The sequence below is a fragment of the Aspergillus glaucus genome, assembly GCF_001890805.1.
Source record: "Aspergillus glaucus CBS 516.65 unplaced genomic scaffold ASPGLscaffold_4, whole genome shotgun sequence".
In the NCBI taxonomy this organism is placed as follows: domain Eukaryota; kingdom Fungi; phylum Ascomycota; class Eurotiomycetes; order Eurotiales; family Aspergillaceae; genus Aspergillus; species Aspergillus glaucus.
Window position 1 is genome coordinate 703,213 of NW_019170456.1, and position 17,060 is coordinate 720,272.

The 17,060-nt window shown below is 49.6% G+C and overlaps 8 protein-coding genes across 8 annotated transcripts; 4 read left to right on the forward strand and 4 right to left on the reverse strand.

The window, feature by feature from the left end:
* Window positions 1-321: 321 nt before the first annotated feature.
* On the forward strand, window positions 322-2,277 carry ASPGLDRAFT_120345 (ribosome biogenesis GTPase LSG1; the record flags this gene model as incomplete). The annotated part of the gene is made up of 1 exon (XM_022540129.1): window positions 322-2,277. One exon carries the CDS (start codon window positions 322-324, stop codon window positions 2,275-2,277), a length of 1,956 nt encoding a protein of 651 aa, XP_022403848.1.
* Window positions 2,278-2,417: 140 nt separating this feature from the next.
* Window positions 2,418-3,862, reverse strand: ASPGLDRAFT_32889 (acyl-CoA dehydrogenase family protein; the record flags this gene model as incomplete). The annotated part of the gene is made up of 3 exons (XM_022544236.1): window positions 2,418-3,227; window positions 3,275-3,733; window positions 3,788-3,862. The coding sequence occupies 3 exons, from the start codon at window positions 3,860-3,862 to the stop codon at window positions 2,418-2,420; spliced, it is 1,344 nt and encodes a 447-aa protein (XP_022403849.1).
* Window positions 3,863-4,920: 1,058 nt separating this feature from the next.
* ASPGLDRAFT_80043 (cytochrome P450) lies at window positions 4,921-6,401 on the forward strand (the record flags this gene model as incomplete). Its single annotated transcript, XM_022550051.1, has 4 exons — window positions 4,921-5,127; window positions 5,244-5,469; window positions 5,553-6,104; window positions 6,154-6,401. 4 exons carry the CDS (start codon window positions 4,921-4,923, stop codon window positions 6,399-6,401), a joined length of 1,233 nt encoding a protein of 410 aa, XP_022403850.1.
* A 237-nt stretch (window positions 6,402-6,638) lies between these two features.
* On the forward strand, window positions 6,639-7,870 carry ASPGLDRAFT_80044 (aldo/keto reductase family protein). Its single transcript, XM_022550052.1, has 4 exons — window positions 6,639-6,981; window positions 7,029-7,127; window positions 7,191-7,366; window positions 7,425-7,870. The coding sequence occupies exons 1-4, from the start codon at window positions 6,673-6,675 to the stop codon at window positions 7,795-7,797; spliced, it is 957 nt and encodes a 318-aa protein (XP_022403851.1). The 5' UTR covers window positions 6,639-6,672; the 3' UTR covers window positions 7,798-7,870.
* Window positions 7,871-8,757: 887 nt separating this feature from the next.
* ASPGLDRAFT_1135945 (uncharacterized protein) lies at window positions 8,758-9,436 on the reverse strand. The gene is made up of 2 exons (XM_022539613.1): window positions 9,418-9,436; window positions 8,758-9,365 (listed from the first exon to the last, which is right to left on the reverse strand). Exon 2 carries the CDS (start codon window positions 9,254-9,256, stop codon window positions 8,831-8,833), a length of 426 nt encoding a protein of 141 aa, XP_022403852.1. The 5' UTR covers window positions 9,257-9,365; window positions 9,418-9,436; the 3' UTR covers window positions 8,758-8,830.
* Window positions 9,437-9,595: 159 nt separating this feature from the next.
* ASPGLDRAFT_80046 (uncharacterized protein) lies at window positions 9,596-12,010 on the forward strand (the record flags this gene model as incomplete). The annotated part of the gene is made up of 6 exons (XM_022550053.1): window positions 9,596-9,734; window positions 9,794-9,844; window positions 10,169-10,233; window positions 10,426-10,486; window positions 10,723-11,489; window positions 11,546-12,010. 6 exons carry the CDS (start codon window positions 9,596-9,598, stop codon window positions 11,969-11,971), a joined length of 1,509 nt encoding a protein of 502 aa, XP_022403853.1. The 3' UTR covers window positions 11,972-12,010.
* A 180-nt stretch (window positions 12,011-12,190) lies between these two features.
* ASPGLDRAFT_43661 (Spo12 family protein) lies at window positions 12,191-13,138 on the reverse strand. Its single transcript, XM_022545858.1, has 3 exons — window positions 12,871-13,138; window positions 12,681-12,770; window positions 12,191-12,626 (listed from the first exon to the last, which is right to left on the reverse strand). Exons 1-3 carry the CDS (start codon window positions 13,017-13,019, stop codon window positions 12,527-12,529), a joined length of 339 nt encoding a protein of 112 aa, XP_022403854.1. The 5' UTR covers window positions 13,020-13,138; the 3' UTR covers window positions 12,191-12,526.
* A 171-nt stretch (window positions 13,139-13,309) lies between these two features.
* ASPGLDRAFT_43664 (Sad1/UNC domain protein) lies at window positions 13,310-16,346 on the reverse strand. Its single transcript, XM_022545859.1, has one exon. It carries the CDS (start codon window positions 16,133-16,135, stop codon window positions 13,583-13,585), a length of 2,553 nt encoding a protein of 850 aa, XP_022403855.1. The 5' UTR covers window positions 16,136-16,346; the 3' UTR covers window positions 13,310-13,582.
* Window positions 16,347-17,060: the final 714 nt, after the last annotated feature.

Genomic DNA, 17,060 nt, shown 5'->3' on the forward strand with positions numbered 1-17,060 from the left:
ATCGGCGTTCAGAATCTGTTTGCTCGAGGACCTTGAAGCAACACGGTATTAGGGCTGAATAATAATGCACTAAAATATTATAATCACCCATGTACTCTACTGTTTGTAATAATATATCATTATCGTTTTTGAGTATCCTGGTTGAACATCAACTGCTGCATCAACGCTGACTCAGCCTTATCTTATCCACGCGGGGTTTTTTCACTCGAAAAATTATTAATTCAACTTCCACTCAACAACCCTTCGCCACCTTCAATTTGAGCGAAGGATATCCATTTTGATACATTTCTATCCACGGTGGGAACGAATTAAACCGCCATCATGGTCCTCGCAAAGTCCAAAAACTCCGTGGGGTTGGGAAACAGCCTCATGAAAGACCGATTCGGCAAAGGCAAAGCATCCGCCCAGAAGAAAGTCACGCACAATACCTCCGTCGCACGTACAGACATGAACGGAGAGACCTATGTCACGCCCGGTGCCAAGGAGGCCGCATGGGTGAAGATGCGCAGTGTTACGGAACAAGGCGCCCTCGATGAATTCCTGAGCACCGCCGAACTGGCGGGTACCGATTTCACGGCAGAGAAGATGAGCAATGTTAAGATCATCCATACGGACCAGAAGAACCCGTTTCTGCTTTCTGCGTCGGAGGAGAAGTCGACTGTGAAGAAGCACCAGAAGAACAAGGCGCGATTGACGGTTCCGAGACGGCCGAAATGGGACAAGACTACGACACCGATGCAGTTGGAGGCGATGGAGAGGGAGAGTCTGCTGGAATGGCGGAGAGGTCTTGCTGATTTGCAAGAGAACCACGACCTGCTTATGACTCCGTTTGAGCGCAACCTGGAAGTCTGGAGACAGCTGTGGCGAGTTATTGAACGGTCCGATCTTGTGGTGCAGATTGTCGATGCAAGAAACCCGTTACTATTCCGTTGCGAAGATCTTGAAGTCTACGTGAAGCAGATCGACCCCAAGAAGAAGAACTTGCTGCTCGTGAACAAGGCGGATATGTTGACAGATAAGCAACGAGAAATGTGGGCGGACTATTTCGAGCGCAACAACATTCCTTTCCGATTCTTCTCTGCACACTTGGCCAAGGAGCGCAACGAGGCGCGACTTCTGGAGGACGAGTCCGGTAGCGAGGCCAACGATCTGGCCGATGCAGCCAAGGACCTCAACATCGAAGAGCAGAAGCAGCAGGAACAGCAGGGCGAACGCTCGTGGAGAACCGACATCCTCGACGTCGACGAACTCGAAGAACTCTTCCTCTCCAACACCCCCGACACCCTCCCCCTCAACCAAGAAGCTGGCGAACCACAAAAACAAAAAACAGTCATCGGTCTAGTCGGTTACCCCAATGTCGGAAAGTCAAGCACCATCAATGCCCTCCTCGGCGCCAAGAAGGTCTCCGTCTCCGCTACCCCCGGTAAAACCAAACACTTCCAAACCCTCTACCTCTCCCCCGAGATCATGCTCTGCGATTGCCCCGGTCTCGTGTTCCCCAACTTCGCCACGACAAAGGCCGAGCTCGTCGTCAACGGTGTCCTGCCCATCGACCAACAGCGTGAATTCACTGGTCCAGCTGGTCTCGTCGCACACCGTATCCCCAAGCACTTCGTCGAGAACGTCTACGGCGTGAAAATCAACATCCGCCCCATCGAAGAAGGCGGCACCGGTATCCCAACCGCCTCCGAAGTCCTGCGCACCTATGCCCGTGCCCGCGGTTTCTCGACAACCGGCCAAGGTCAACCCGACGAATCCCGCGCAGCTCGCTACGTGCTCAAGGACTACGTCAGTGGAAAACTCCTTTTCTGCCACCCGCCCCCGCCCGCCGAGGGCCAGGAGCCAATCAACCCCCTCGACTTCAACAAGGAACTCTACGACATGGCGCACCTTCCCGCTCGTCGACAGGCCATCCTCGCGAGAGCACAACAAGCGGATAACCCCGACGACGCAGAGTCAGAACTCTCCTCGCTTCCATCAGCCAAGCCTAACAAAAGTGAAGAGGGTCAGCGTTCTCGCAACCTCGACACGGGTTTCTTTGCTGGCTCCTCCTCGTCTGCAGGCCGTATGACACTGCCCTTCAACGCGCAGTACACGGACCAAGGACAGCAGATGCGGAAGCAGCTGACTGGCCGGAAGGAGAGGATGATGGTTGCGATGGAACGCGGGGTGGATGCCTCGGAGGTGAAGGGGAACTCGAAGAAGCATTTCAAGGGGAATAAGAAGAGGGCGAAGGGGAAGAGGGCTGCTGGGAATACGGAGGAGGAATATTATTGATTGATTGCTCGCGGGCGAGTCTTTTTTATGTTTTCTATCATGTTTATGTTAAAAAGTCAGGCTTATAGATACGGAGTACATTATGCATAATGTTATTATGACAATTTACCAACTATGCTAGTCTCATATACCAGGGGCAGTTACAGATGAGACTTAATCTTTCCAAATCCATTAGCAGTAAGCAACCGATCCGTCTCAGCACGCTGCCAGTTCAACTTGGACACAACAGCGTCCTTCCGCGATCGGTTCTCCCGCTTACCCAACTGCTGCAGATGCACCTCATCAGGTCCATCTGCGATGCGCAGCGTCCGGATCAACGCCCACATGTACGCCAAGGGAGTATCCTGACAGATACCCGCGGCACCGTACGCCTGCACCGCGCGGTCGATGATGGTGAGCGCAGTCTGGGGGACAAGGACCTTGGCCTGCGCGATCTCCTTCAGCGCAGCCTTGGCGTTGCCCTGGTCGATCTTGATCGCGGCGTTCAGCACGATCAGTCGCGCAGCGTCAATCTCAATCCGCGACTTCGCAACCCACTCCAGGATCACACCGTGCGAGCTCAGGCTCTGCCCGAAGGTCTTCTTGCGGTCGTCGTTGATCCGCGCGATCAACCATTCGATGGCCTTTTCGGCGGCACCGATGGTGCGCATGGCGTGGTGAATGCGGCCGGGGCCCAGACGGCCCTGGATGATCTCGAAGCCGCGGCCTTCACCTAGGACCATGTTGGAGACAGGCACGCGGACGTTCTCGAAGGTGATGTGACCGTGACCGTGGGGAGCGTCGTCGTAGCCGTAGACGGTCAGCATGCGGTGCACGGTGATTCCCGGGGTGTTGGCGCGGACCAGGACGACGGATTGTTGCTTGTAGGTGTCTTGGTTGGTAGGGTCGGATTTGCCCATGACCAGGTAGACCTGGCAACGGGGGTCACCGGCACCAGAGGACCACCATTTCTACCTTCGTCAGCCATCATCCGGCATATCCAAGGAGAGAGACTTACCGATCCATTCAGGACATACTCGTTGCCCTCCCTCCGAATTCTCAACTGAATATTCGTAGCATCACTAGACGCGACCTCCGGCTCCGTCATCAAAAACGCACTGCGAATCTTCCCCTCCAACAACGACCCCAACCACTCCCCCTTCTGCGCCTCATTCCCATACTTGGCCAACACTTCCATATTCCCCGTATCCGGCGCCGCGTTGTTCGTCGCCTCGCTCGCAATCGAGCTCTTTCCCAGATACTCCGCCATTAGGCCGTACTCGAGGTTCGTGAAGCCCGCGCCCTGCGAGAAGTGGCTCTTGGAAAGGAACATGTTCCAGAGGCCCAGGCGGCGGGCCTTGGTCTTGAGCTCTTCGATTACCGGGGGGTGGGCTTGCCATCGGGAGGGTGCGGCGTCGAGTTGGGCTTGGAAGAGGGGGTCGGCGGGGATGCAGTCTTTTTCGACGAATTCTTCGACCTGTTGTTGCTGTTAGTATGAGGGTCAATGGAGAAGTGGTCTGATGGGGTGTACCAGGTCGAGGGTCTTTTTGGCGCGGTCGCTGACGAATGGCTGAGCGATGGGAGGGATTCTGGTAGAGGCGGACATTTTGACAGTAATGATAATATTGATTGATGGGATAGAATATGGAATGAGTGTCAAGGAGACGGCGAGAGCTGAAGTTATACCGACTGCGGAGACGAAGGAGGTTGCGGAGATGCCGAGGTTGATTTCGGCTGAGCTATTAATGCCAGCATACATGCAGAGTATCCCAACGTTATATGCGGAGTACACCTTTCTCCCCTCTACAGAGTACAAAGTATCTATATTTGCAAGGGCTAATAGCTATGTTAGTCTTATATGTAATTAAGTTTAGTTACAACTTGAGTACACGCAGATATGAGGAAGTCAATCTAGTACTCCTATACGTACGAGTTTTTGGTCAACCATAGGAGGGATAACTAGTAGATACCAACTAACAATGGCGCACTATTTAGTCATTGAAAACATGCAGAGCAAGGCTTCAGGACTTGTAAATCTGGATTAGCAATAAGAGTGCAGAAAGCATCATTTTCGAGGTTCACTTCTCAAAGATATCTAGACTAGACAGCCTATTGAATATCAAATATGGAGAGGAAGAACTATCAAGGCAAAGCAAAGGAACTATATCTGCATCATATGTGATTGTATAGGAAGGGCTAGGGCTTCGTTGTTGCCATGTTGGTTTGTCACCATCAGGATCTCTTTTCATGCCTTCATAGGTAACGGTTCAGGCTTCTCAGGGTATCTGAAAAGATACGATGAAATGCAGCTGAATCGCTTCAAGCGTCTTCTCGTATTGCGGCATTTCTTATTTGACAATATCCCATTATATCGTTGGTTATTCTGATGTGGCTCTGTTGGTGATTATTTTCTTTTGTACATATGTATTAGCGCGTATCGAGATTGCCGATCTGCTAGTATTTTGCATTTCGTTGTAATACCGTACAATACTCCATGCAGTCAGCTGCAATCGGCTGTCCGAGACTGTCGGGATGCAAGTGTATGGCGCTATTCGAATCCCATAAGACAGTCGGACTCAATTATAGTGACGGACTTTTGGCCCCGTCTTTTTAAGACTAAACAAGTTGCTTCTGCGCCATCGAGAGTGACCGTCAGACTTCACCATGTCTGCCTTAATCGATTTGACCGTTACAGTTCCCTTGCTTTGGCTGGGGATACTAGGTGCTGCAACCGTGCTGGTTTACCAAAAATGGTTCGGTTCAACGTTGGATATTCCTCGAATTGGACCAAAGCCAACACTGCTGGGCAACACGTCCAAAGGGGAATTCTACCAGAGGAGCGTTGAAATGGTCAATGAGGGATATGCCAAGGTAAAACACCCGTATACGGTATATTGTAAAGGAAAAAGATTGACACATTGCAGTACAAAGATTCTCTATACTATCTATGAACGACCAACATGGATTGGCTCATGATACCTGCAAAGTACATTGTCGAGTTCAATAAAGTGCCTCGCAGTCATCTCAAATTGACGGCGACTGTGCGCCATTCTGGCAAGTATACCGGAATGGACATTGCAGATGAAGGCATGCTTGGATACGATGTTTGTGCTGGTCCATTGTCGCAGAATATTGGTTGTCTGGTACAGCCAGTCTATGATGAAGTTCTGTATGCACTCCAAGGAAAGGTCGATGCGGCAAAAGAAGTCAATGGTAAAGGGATTATTACAAGAAGCAAGTCCAGTGGCTGGTGATACCAGGAGTATATACTGTTCCCATGTACTCTACCGTCCTAGAACTCGTCACGGCCTCGACTGCCCGCATGTTTGTCGGACCTGATCTGCGCAGAGATCCAGAATGGCTGTCGACAGTCAGTGGCTGCACAGTCGACGTTGGCGCAGTGGCAAGCGACCTGCAGAAACACTACAAGTTTCTGCACCCCATCATTGCTCCTCGGCTTGAGTCGCACAAGCAGCGTCAACGGCGATTCGACAAGATCTGCAAGATCCTTATCCCGATATTCGAGCAGCGTCGAAATATGGATAGCAAGGCCCATGCCGATATGATTCAGTGGCTGATCGATATGGCCAAGGGTCCTGATACTGATAGTGGTCGCCTCGTCCGGAGGATGCCGTTTCTGAACATGGCTGCTATCCATACGACGACACATACCACGGTGAATATTATTTTGGATCTGTGCCATCGACCAGAGTCCATCCAGCCACTGCGGGAGGAGATCATTGAGATCATGAGAGCGTACGGTGGCGTCAAAGTTTCTACTCTGGCGAGTTTGAAGAAGCTGGATAGTTTCATGAAGGAGAGTCAGCGTCTGGACCCGATGGATTTGGGTAAGTAATCCATATGTTCTTCAACTAAATAAAAAATCTAGCTATTCAGTGATCTTCAATCGACAAATCACCAAGCCGGTGACTCTATCCAACAACATCACCATTCTCCGAAAGACCTTTATTTCCATGCCCATCTATCCCATGTACAAAGATCCCGAACGGTATCCCGAACCCGAGACCTTTGACGGATACCGATTCTACAAGCTGCGTCAGGCCAAAGAACAAGCCCGGTATCAGTTTGCTGCATCTGACAAAGATGGACCGGGATGGGGATTTGGCAAATTCGCCTGTCAATAGTATTATAAATCAGGTACAGGGAAATGAATTATCAATATCAACAATACCCCTGTAATCCGCACAAGCATGGCAAAACAAGGATAATACTAGCGATACGATGTATTCTAGGCCAATGAAATACAACCTTTCGACCGGGATTACAACTATGAAATGCATCGGAAGCTTTTCCTTCCGGTTTTAGTCCTCAGTCGTTCGTATTTATTGCGCCTCCTTCCTTTATTTCATCCATCTCTTTCTCAACTCCCCTCAATCACCAATTGTCATCAGCAATATGGGTGTCCCTAGACTCATCTTCGGCGCTGCCTCCTTTGGTATGAACTTTGTCAATCCTGAAGACGTCCAGGAAGTCCTCAATTATCTCAAAGAGAACAACATCACCCACCTCGACACCGCCGGCAGATATCCTCCCACTTCGCCTGGGCGCTCGGAGGAACTGCTCGGCGAGACCAAAGCTGTCTCTCAGGGCTTCACTATCGACACTAAGATTCTCACGTTGTACCTAGATCACCGTGGTGGGTTAGAAAGGTCTGCGGTTGAAAAGTCCATCAACACCAGTCTGCAGCGCATGGGCGTTGAGCAGGTGAGATCATAATATTCATTGATCTGTACTGTTACTTATGCATACAGGTCAACACTGTCCACATCCACCTTCCAGACCTAGACACCCCGTTGAAAGAACAGGCAGAAACTTTCGACAGTTTGCACAAGGCTGGAAAGTTCAAAAATGTACTACATCTCCCTGAACAAGCTACTTGAATAAGCTACTTGAATAAAGCTAAATATTTCTAGCTCGGTGTCTCCAACTTCCAACCAGAATTGCTACAGGAATTCATCGACATCTGCGAGGCCAATGGCTATATCAAGCCCACTGTCTACCAGGGCGACTACAGTGCCGTCAATCGGGGCATGGAAAAAAGGCTCCTCCCAATCCTGAAGAAACATGGTATTGCCTACAACGCATTCCGGTATGTTGTCCTTGACTAACTTCATCATGCTGAGCAATACTGATACGCTACACACTAGAGTTCTAGCCTCTGGCTTTTTATCCGGCAAACTCACAAATGGCAACGCTGAAGGCACACGCTTCGACGGCGATGGTCCCATGAACAAATTCATGCAGAACCTTTACAACCAGGAATCATTGCACGACGCGCTCAAGCAGCTGGAGGAAACAACGCGTGCTCTTGGGATTACTACTATTGATGCTGCGCTGCGGTGGGCGTACTACCACTCTGCACTGGAGAAGGGTGACGGAATCATCCTCGGAGCCAGTTCCATCAAGCAGATCAAGTTGAATATCGAGAGCATCAGCCGGGGTCCGTTGCCAAAAGAGTGTCTCGATACATTCGAGCACATTTGGGAGACACTAGAGCCGGTGAGAGGGGACATTCTGTGAGGTAGCAGAGTATATAGGATTAGATGAGTGAATAGTGTTTACGACAATAAACTGATTGACGAGATATCCCCCGGACCCAGACGAGCGCGTTGATGGTGGCCTTCCTTGTAGGCATACATGGGCTGCTCGTAGTTGAATCTGAATGTTTCTTATAATGAAAGACAAACGCAAGGATAGACACGAAAGACCCAAAATAAAAGATCTCACTTGAATATATAGGAAATGCCTCTGTCGACTATCTACTCTATATATATACAGCAATGAATCAATATAAAACAGCATTCAAGCAGTCGATGATGGCGGAGAGGACGTCTTTGTAGTCGGACTCGTTGTATTCGACGACATGGTACCAGATGTTTGTGGAGATGGTGTAGAGGGTGTAGTGAGTGACGATGCCATAGCAACGTATTGGTAACGAGATACGAGCATGAGGACTAGCATGAGGAAGGAAAGAAGGAGTACTCCAAACAGGCCAAGGCAACCGCTCCTGCTTCATGACATTGCATATCATGTTCTCGCTTTCGGTTTGCTGTATTGATAGAAGCCGCGAATATTGCACCATGGTATTTTCTCGTATTTCTGCAGCCTTGCACGGATAGTACACCCCCAGCCAGTGAGAGATCTTCTAAAAATGTGAAATTGTAGATTAAGGCGGATGGCTGGGCTTGTTCGAGAAGGAGCTATCTCCCTGTGTTCAAGGTACAAGATATCGTATCCAGTGTGAACTATAGCAGGGTAGAGCCTCCTTCCAATAAGGTACGGGGCTTCCGCGGATGAGCTACTGCAAATCCTAGCTAAAACGAGCCCCGTAATAATACGGCATTGCAACGTTATCCCATTAATTCCAAAATATGACTACTGCAAGTCTCGTACATCTCTGAGGTCCCCATACAAACCTTGCTATATGAGGTGCAGTGGGGCATCTCTGGCCAACTGTTGAATATATGCATTTTATGAGAAAGAACAAGTTTATTATAGTTTCTCTTGTTTACAGTGATGCTTCACAGTAACTACTACGCTATTCAGCCCTTTCCTAGACCTTTCGTAGCAAAAATCCATCGCCTTGAAAAGTCTGGAATACCTGCTGGGCATAATACTTCTTGCTCACATCCTTCAGCCGAGCAATGTGCTTAGGTCCGTAGCTTGCAACAGGATCCTGCGTGGCTGTCGCATGGTTCATGAAGATGAATGGCAGCAAAATGCCCATCTTGGTGGCCGTTTCTCGCAAATAATCACCAAATTCAAACACAGCTCTGAGAACGCGTTCGTCATTTTCTTCATTCTTCCATTGTTTCATTGTGCCAAATAGGACATCCCTTGTAGAGTTAGCATAAGTCATTTCAGCATCAACCGTGTACTTGCATTGCTGAGGCTCAACCGCTGCATTCAGCGCATTTCCTCCATTCTCTCTGCCAATCTTCATCGCTGAAGTAGTCAATGGCTGCACTACCATGCCCATATCAAATCCAGTCTCCTCATAGAGCTGGTCCGAAACCTAACGCCAGCGGTTGTATGCCAGAGCGTAGAAGCCGGGACTGGGTTGAGTGGCAATTCCAAAAGCATCACGTCTGCATTCATCAGTAAAAAACAGAAATACTGGAACTGTGTATTCGAACTGACCTCAGTTTCTGCGGTGGTTCTAAAACCTTGGACGTGTTTCTGGAGAAATCAAGAACAGTGCCAATGGTCGATTCCACAAACCACGCTCATGCGGAATATCACAGAACATCTTAAATAGCGAAGGGAACTCAACAGGCGAGGGGTATATTCATCCAAGCAGCGTTCTTTTGTGTCTAATATGGTGGAAAATCGATCCCTCGGACTCGTTCTCTGCAGCCTTTTGCCATTCCTCGATCGCCTTGAGAATTTGCTCGTTGGACCGGTGTTCATAAATCTGGGCCGCAAATCAGGTCTTGCCAATTGGGACAGTCCGGAAGGTGAATTTGGTCACAATACCTGCTCAGTCAGAAAACCGAATGATATATATGTTTTCAAGTCATACCGAAGTTAGAATCGCCGCCCTTAAGGGCCCAGAAGAGGCCGGGATGTAAACAGTGAGATCCTCAAGATCCTGCGGCTCAGGACAGACAAGGAGTACTTGAAGCGGCACGTGGTGTCGTTGATGGCCAATGTAACAGGGAGTCTGGCTTATACCGAACACTCGATGCAAACACTGCATGCTCACGCCATGAAGTTGTTGGGGCGGATGCCTGAGAATCCGCTGATGAGGGGTATTCTGGATATCCTTGTTCAATGAAGAGGTTCAGGGAATTTAGGGCATGCAGGGTAAATACCGTATTTTAGCTTTTCTAGTGCAATACACTGTTTTTTTAACTTTTTAATTTAAAAGTACAACTAAAATTTCACGTAGATCCGGAAAAATACTCGCCATGTAACAAGACGGTATCTGATTTACAAGACAGAGACCTGCTGGCGGTAAGCATGAAGAGGTTGGCAATGATAGTCGTGATATGGTAGATTATATAGTATGAGACTGAGGTCTTCGCGGTAAAATAGGATAGATACCAAATATCATCCTACTCCTGGATATTCCCATCGTCAATCCCAGTGAACCAATCTATCTTGTCTATCATCTTCAATATGAGACCTCAAACATTCTGGTTACAGTTGCAATCTCGCATTGAGTTCCTGCTCAAGAATTTTGCCGATGGCTGCTCTAGTCCCCATGGTTTGGGCTCCATGTCCACCGGCTGCTACGACACGGCCTGAGTGGCAATGATATTCAAGGAGACCGATGGAAAATGCGAGTGGCTCTTTCTGTCTTCCTTTGAATATCTCATCAGCTCTCAGAGCATTCCTCGAAGCCAATACCAGCAAGTGGGATAAAGGCGAGACCATCTGGGTTGAAAAGGTCTCGTAAAACTGCTGTCTTGTCCAATGCCTACTGCATCTCTGCCGTTTAAGCGCCAACCTTTACCTGGATTCAAACTGGCCATGGCCTCGTCAACGTTCCGTCCAAGGCTGTTTCTAAGTTCGCCCAGTTCTACTCGTGTCTGCCACTGTTTGCCAACGAGCCCAGCTGGCGACTGAAATCCTCCTTGGTCGTGGGCTTTCCGTGGATCCCACGACTTGCTGCCAGGAGACTCGATATCTTCCCTCGCACTAACATGCAAGAGGACAAATACCTGCAGTATCTCCCTCAGACATGGACCATGTGCAACAGTCTACATGAAGGAGCCCTCGAGCCGGATCTCATGTGGGAGATGATGATCATCGCCATGCTCAATTACCAGGCCGATGAATTCCTCGAGGCTGTGGTGGACGAACACATGATGGACCAGCTCGACGCCGTCCGTGCCCTTGTTGAGCGGCTGTGCGCTGACGCTAATGGCGAGTCCCTCTTCTCCGACGTCGATGGCAATGGCAATGGCAATGGCGAAACTACACCCAAATCCAACGGAATCTACGAAAAGCCCGTCTCGCTCAATGGAGACGTGCCTGGCATGGACTACGGAGAACCAGTCCTCCGTCGCTTCATCACCTACATCCTAACCCATCCCGCTGCCATCCATTCTCCCCCTTCTGTCCAGCGCACTCTACGCCGCGAGCTCAAAGACTTCATCCTAGCACATATCACGCACGCCGAAGATAACGCCCGGTTCCTCTCCCAGAGCATCGCGGCAGATCGCACGACACAATTTGCCACGCCGTGCTCCTACTACTACTCCTGGGTACGGTCCACGTCGGCTGATCACACAAGCTGCCCGTATTCCTTCCACTTTCTCAGCTGCTTGATCGCCAAATCCGGTGGGCCGGCATTCAAGGGAGCCCGCCAGAGAGGTATCTGGCAGAGGACATGTGCAGGCATTTGGCTACCATGTGCCGACAGTACAATGACTATGGGAGCATTGTTCGGGATCGAGCGGAGAAGAATCTGAACAGCGTCATTTTTCCTGAGTTTTGTGAAGAGGGTGCGGAGAAGAAGGCGGGCGCGAATCTGAAGACGGTTGCACGGGTTGAACAGAAACTCAAGGACAATTTGATGTGGGTTGCGGAATATGAACGGGAATGCTGCGTGACAGCGCTCGGCCGACTCGAGAATGAGACAAGGCTGGATACGCGGACGAAGAGAATACCCAGAATGTTTGTTGATGTGGTTGACTCGTATGGACAGATCTATGTGGCACGGGATATTGCCAGTCGGATGAGATAGACTAGATGTTTTGTTATAACTTGTCAGAGATCAACAGCTAGTCAAATTTGTTATTGTAACTACTAGTGGAAAGTAATTGAAGCAGAGCGCAGGACTCATTGGTCTTGAATAGTTAATGTAACAGCATCATTTCCCTGCTGACTTCTTTAAAGACGCCGATGAGCTGCCTTCTTGGGTGCTTCCAGGATGTAACTATCGGCAGCAAGGAGTACAAGGAAAGCCGAGAAAACCAAGTTCATATGCACACCTCTACTCCGTACTAGCAACAGAATCAAAGATAAAAGATACATCCATTCCTATTAAACAATAAAGCATTCAAGCATTCCCAATACAATGCCTTGACTGAAACCCAACCAGAACCCCAATGCAACCGAACCGAACCGAACCCGTAACAAGTAAAACAACAACAAATGCCAAAGACAGAGACACCGGAACGACCGGACGGAGGACCAGTATCAACAGTCAAACAAAAACAAGAACCCGAGAAAGAAAAGAAGCAACTGAATCAAATGCGAACCAGCGCAAAGTCCTCCTATCCAGTCCCACCGAGACAGACTACTGTCCCTCCCCGGTATCCCCGGCCGGTTGTTGCTGTTGCGACGACTCGAAGTTCTTCTTTCCGAGTTTTGCGAAAAGGGATTGTGGCTTTCCGACGCTGTATTACCGTTAGCATCTTGACGGTCTTGGGGGAGAAAGGGTAGGGACATACTTCTTAAACCGCTTTCCCTTGAGATCGCTCAATTTCTTCGAACAAGGGCTCATAATGTCATCCGACGGCGAGACGTAGCTTCCTTGGCTCCTGTTTTCGTTCGTTAGCACTGCATCACTCCCCAACACGTTGTCCAAACAAAATCTCGATCCAGGGACTAGCGCGCAATCTGGATAGAGGGAGCGCTTACTTGTCACCATCAATCTTCCCCTGTAGAATCTGACGGTGATACTCGAGCGAGTTGAGGTTCGCGGGCGCGCTCTTCATATCATCAATCTTCTCGTGGCTCACTGTTGTGTGGGTGTTGGTGCGGTCTGCGAGAGGTTGTTGGGCGTCCATTTTGTTGGTTTGTTTTTGTGAGGTTTTTCTCGTAATTTGTCCGATAGATAGAGATGAGGAAGTTTTGTTTTCTGAGGTGTAATGCTCTGTAGCTTGAAGAGGGAATGGTAGAGTGGTGGAGGTCGAGAGGTGACGGCAGGAAAGGAAAGAGAAAAAAAATATGCGAGATTGTTGTCCCGGCAACCGCGATGATATCAGTCATTCTATACTACGAGTGCATAAGTATTTTAATCCTGACAAAGAATGAGGCAAATAACATTCAATAAAGAAATAACTCATATGGTATCATGTCAACAGCCGTAATACGCAGACAAACAATAGCCAACTCAGTACCAGTACTGTACACCACTGTAAATATCACATAGCAAGTATCACCGCAGTCACAATACGACTGCGACGGTATGTAGATGTCATTATATTAGACAGATAGATGATAAATCTGCCAGATTCGGGCGGGATGTCCCTGTATGTCCCCATTATGCCAAGGGCCAGCCCGGCTGTAAGCCTAGCCTGGTGAGTCCAGGCATATTCTAGATAGAAGTCCAAACACAAGCTGTAAAGGATCATGTCGGCGAAGTAGACGATGCAGGCGATTCCACAGTCTCATAATCCGCATCCCCATCATTAACACACCCATTCAGAACAGGCGGACTGCTCCGCGACCGCACATGTGATTCCACCGGCGACATAGCTAGCATATCAGTATCCCCCTCACCACCAGCACTATCATCACGTTGCTCCTCCCTCTCCTCATCCGACGTTGGGGATGTCGGGGTAGGCGGAGAATACGCAATCGTCGGACTGGCAAGACCGCCGTTCTGTGAGTCTTCTGAGATATTTCTCCGATGGTGATGGTGATGATGCTGATGGCGGTGGTGGCTGTGGCTGTGGTTATGACGATACGAAGCCGGTCGCGTCGAACTCGGACTCATAGACGGGGACTCGAAAGTTGGGGATGACGATCGCATACTGTATGACCGCGAGACCATGTTCTGCACACTAGGGAAGTCGATGTAGCTTCCCACGACACCCCGGGGCGAGAAGAGGATAAGGCCAAAGCAAACGAGAACCATGATGCTCTGAACTACTGCGACCCGCTTCTGAAAGACAAGCTCGTCCGCCAGAACACCCAACTGGCCGCTCATCGCGTACAGCTCTTGATGGTGGTGGATACGTTGATGTTCAAACTCCAGCAACACCGTCTTCCACACTTGGTCGTACTGTTCCCGGAACTGCTTCAATTCATCCAGGACGGTCTGATTCAGGTTTTCAAGGAAAGTCGACGTCTTGGCGAGTTGCCGTTTTTCGACTTTGTTGAACGCATCGCGCAGGATCCGTGATTGCTCTTCGATGTACAGAAGTGACAAGGTGGAATTTGACTCCAGCATTTGGAGTCGCTTGTTCACCGATTTGAAGAATGATTCCTGCGTTGTCGGATTCGGAGATGGTGGCTGCGTGGTCGATGTTGTCGTGGTCGTCGACCGGATCACCTCCGGCGAAGGACTAACGGTATCTTCTTTCTGAAAATCGGTCTCTGTCGCGTTTTGCTGGGCCGTCTCAGAGACTACCGTAGATGTCGTCGATGTACTATTCACCGATCCAGATGCTCTCTGTACATCCACCATAGCCTCCTTTGGTGCTGCATCAGTTCCGGGGGTAGTATCCGTATCCTCAACACTGGAAACAGATGTAGCATCGTTGGTACCCGGCACCGTAGAATCAACCGTCTGGGTCAACTCCTCGAATCCAGCCGCTTCGGCAGACGTCGCGTGAATACCGCACGTATCAGTCATGCCGAATGGACCTTTCAGTAAAAGCGTCTCAATTTCCTTTCCGCGATTGAACCACATTTCCGCTGATGCTGTGCTATCCAACTCAGTCGTGGCGGCCGGGAAATCGTGTGCATGATTCACATGTCCGTCAACCATAGCAGGGGCCTCTAAAGTCTCGTCCATTTCATCTTCCACTCGTCCAACATCACCATCATGCTTGTACTCTTCCAACATTGTGGTCCCGTGTACACGAATAAGACTGAGAGGACAGTAGAATTCATGACCATAATGGGTCAGGAATTCGATCTTCAAATACCGTGCCCAGATCAGTGGATTCTCCACGGCGAATGCTTGCACCTCCCGTGTATTCCGTGCCTCGTACACTCCCAACTCCTTCCACTGGTCGAGTTTCGCGGGATACCGATCCGACACGCTAACCCGGAAGGTGTGGAAGATAGAACTGAAGAATTCGTAGTTGGCGAGAACGACCGTGTCGACCAGAATATCATCGCACAGCTCGAGTATGAGGAATTTGTTATCAGCCCGGCACTCGTTCAGCATGTAGCTGTCTTTGTTCTCGATCAGAACCGACGACGACCCCATACCTTCTCGATTGGTCTTGAGTACCGTCGCCGCACAGTCAAACGAGGCATAATTAAACCGCTCCTTGCAGGTCGTGCCGGCGTCCTTCCGTCGCGAAATACCCGTTCGTGGAACGCTGTGTGCTAAAGCATTTTCCTCCTCAATATGCCTTTCTCTCTCGCTAACACTGTCCAAACCCGATCCAGGCTGCACCGCCGAATCCCAAGACGTAGGCTTTGCAGTCGCCGCGGTAGCCTCCTGTGTCGTTCCAAAGCCCCCAAAATCCAATTCAATCTCCGTGTCCTCGCCAAGCGAATCCAGCGCATTGTTGATCCCCGTCGGTCTCCCACGGAGCTGTTTACCTGCTGCGCCAGATCGCCGACTCCCTCCCACATTCTCAACTGACTGCCCAACCTTGGCCAGATTCTGCTTCTTCCAGTCCTCGAACGATAGGAAGTTCGCATTATCAAGCGGTGATTCGGTATCAAGGTCTTCATGGCCGGGTTGTCCATCAACACCACCAGCACTGGGCGAATCTGTCGCCGTAGCGGCAACCGTTGTCGTCGTCGTTGACGTTACCGCCTCTTCTCGTTCCGTCCATCTATCCTCCACACACATCGGCCACTGAATAGTCGCCACCTGCACATCCGGCTCAACTCGCACCGGACATGTTGATTGTGACAATCCTTCATCGCCAACGACATTCCTGGCACCGATCGACAGAGAACATATTGTCCAATAAACCCACCCCGGCGCCAACATCCTTCCTTCCTTCCAGTATTCCCAGTCTTTCCAGCGCGCGCGGACCCCCTCTACCTATCTCTTTATCAAAATTTCTGGTATCTTCGTGCGGGGATTCGTATCTCGTCTCGTTCTCGTCTCGATTTCGCACGTTATAGATAAGCGATTGATGCGTTATCTGAAAGGGATGGGCGTTCGGAAAACACAAGGCTTTTTTTTTTTTTTTTTTTTTCGCTGATTCGCTCAGATGATGTACATTTCCGGTAAATTAAAACAAGAAGGAAATGCAGCGTAATACAAGTTCAGGAGGGCGCTAGGCCTGCATATGCGCCGCCTTGCGGCCGCACTCAGGAATAATGATAGAGGAATAATGGCAATGTGGGGTCTGGAACACAGAAATAGAAAGATTGTGATACTCGACTGCATTCAACCAAGACAAAGAGACAACACCCTTCAGAGAGAGAGAAAAGAAAACGACAAGACTGCATTCTCAAACGAAACGGTCTGGACACGCCGTCTCGTGACCGCCTGGACTGACCGCTTGGAATGACCGCCTGGAGATAGTGGCAGTATTTATCTACGGACAAAAGCACTGATAATATGACCTCTACGAGTACACAAGCACAAAAAACAGATGGCTCTTGAACTTTTTTTTTGATTATTGTTTGCGTCGCACCAATTGCAGGTGGACGTCCTTGCCAACTACAGTACAGAATCCAAGTTCCTCCTGGCAGAATCAAACGATTGTAGATATTTCTGCTCTATACTAATGCTCCTCTCATCGATGCCCAGTGTCACCAGTACGAACCCATCCCATGTTGTCCAAAACAAACCGTTTCCTCCCAAAGTTAAAAAGATTTAGCCATTGGACTTTTCTCGACGCTTCCTGCTTGCTCGACGATAATCGTACAAAACGAAAAAAAAAAAAAAAAAAAAAAAAAAAAAA

Bases quoted from the DNA above. Each gene is read 5' to 3' on its own strand.
- ASPGLDRAFT_80044 (XM_022550052.1), top strand. From the start codon at position 6,673: ATGGGTGTCCCTAGACTCATCTTCGGCGCTGCCTCCTTTGGTATGAAC. The intron at 7,128-7,190 runs GTACTACATCTC...AAATATTTCTAG, and splicing joins AGGCTGGAAAGTTCAAAAAT to CTCGGTGTCTCCAACTTCCA. The intron at 7,367-7,424 runs GTATGTTGTCCT...GCTACACACTAG, and splicing joins ATTGCCTACAACGCATTCCG to AGTTCTAGCCTCTGGCTTTT.
- ASPGLDRAFT_1135945 (XM_022539613.1), bottom strand. From the start codon at position 9,256: ATGGGCATGGTAGTGCAGCCATTGACTACTTCAGCGATGAAGATTGGC.
- ASPGLDRAFT_43661 (XM_022545858.1), bottom strand. From the start codon at position 13,019: ATGGACGCCCAACAACCTCTCGCAGACCGCACCAACACCCACACAACA. The intron at 12,771-12,870 runs GTAAGCGCTCCC...GAACGAAAACAG, and splicing joins GGGAAGATTGATGGTGACAA to GAGCCAAGGAAGCTACGTCT. The intron at 12,627-12,680 runs GTATGTCCCTAC...ACGGTAATACAG, and splicing joins AAGGGAAAGCGGTTTAAGAA to CGTCGGAAAGCCACAATCCC.
- ASPGLDRAFT_43664 (XM_022545859.1), bottom strand. From the start codon at position 16,135: ATGTTGGCGCCGGGGTGGGTTTATTGGACAATATGTTCTCTGTCGATC.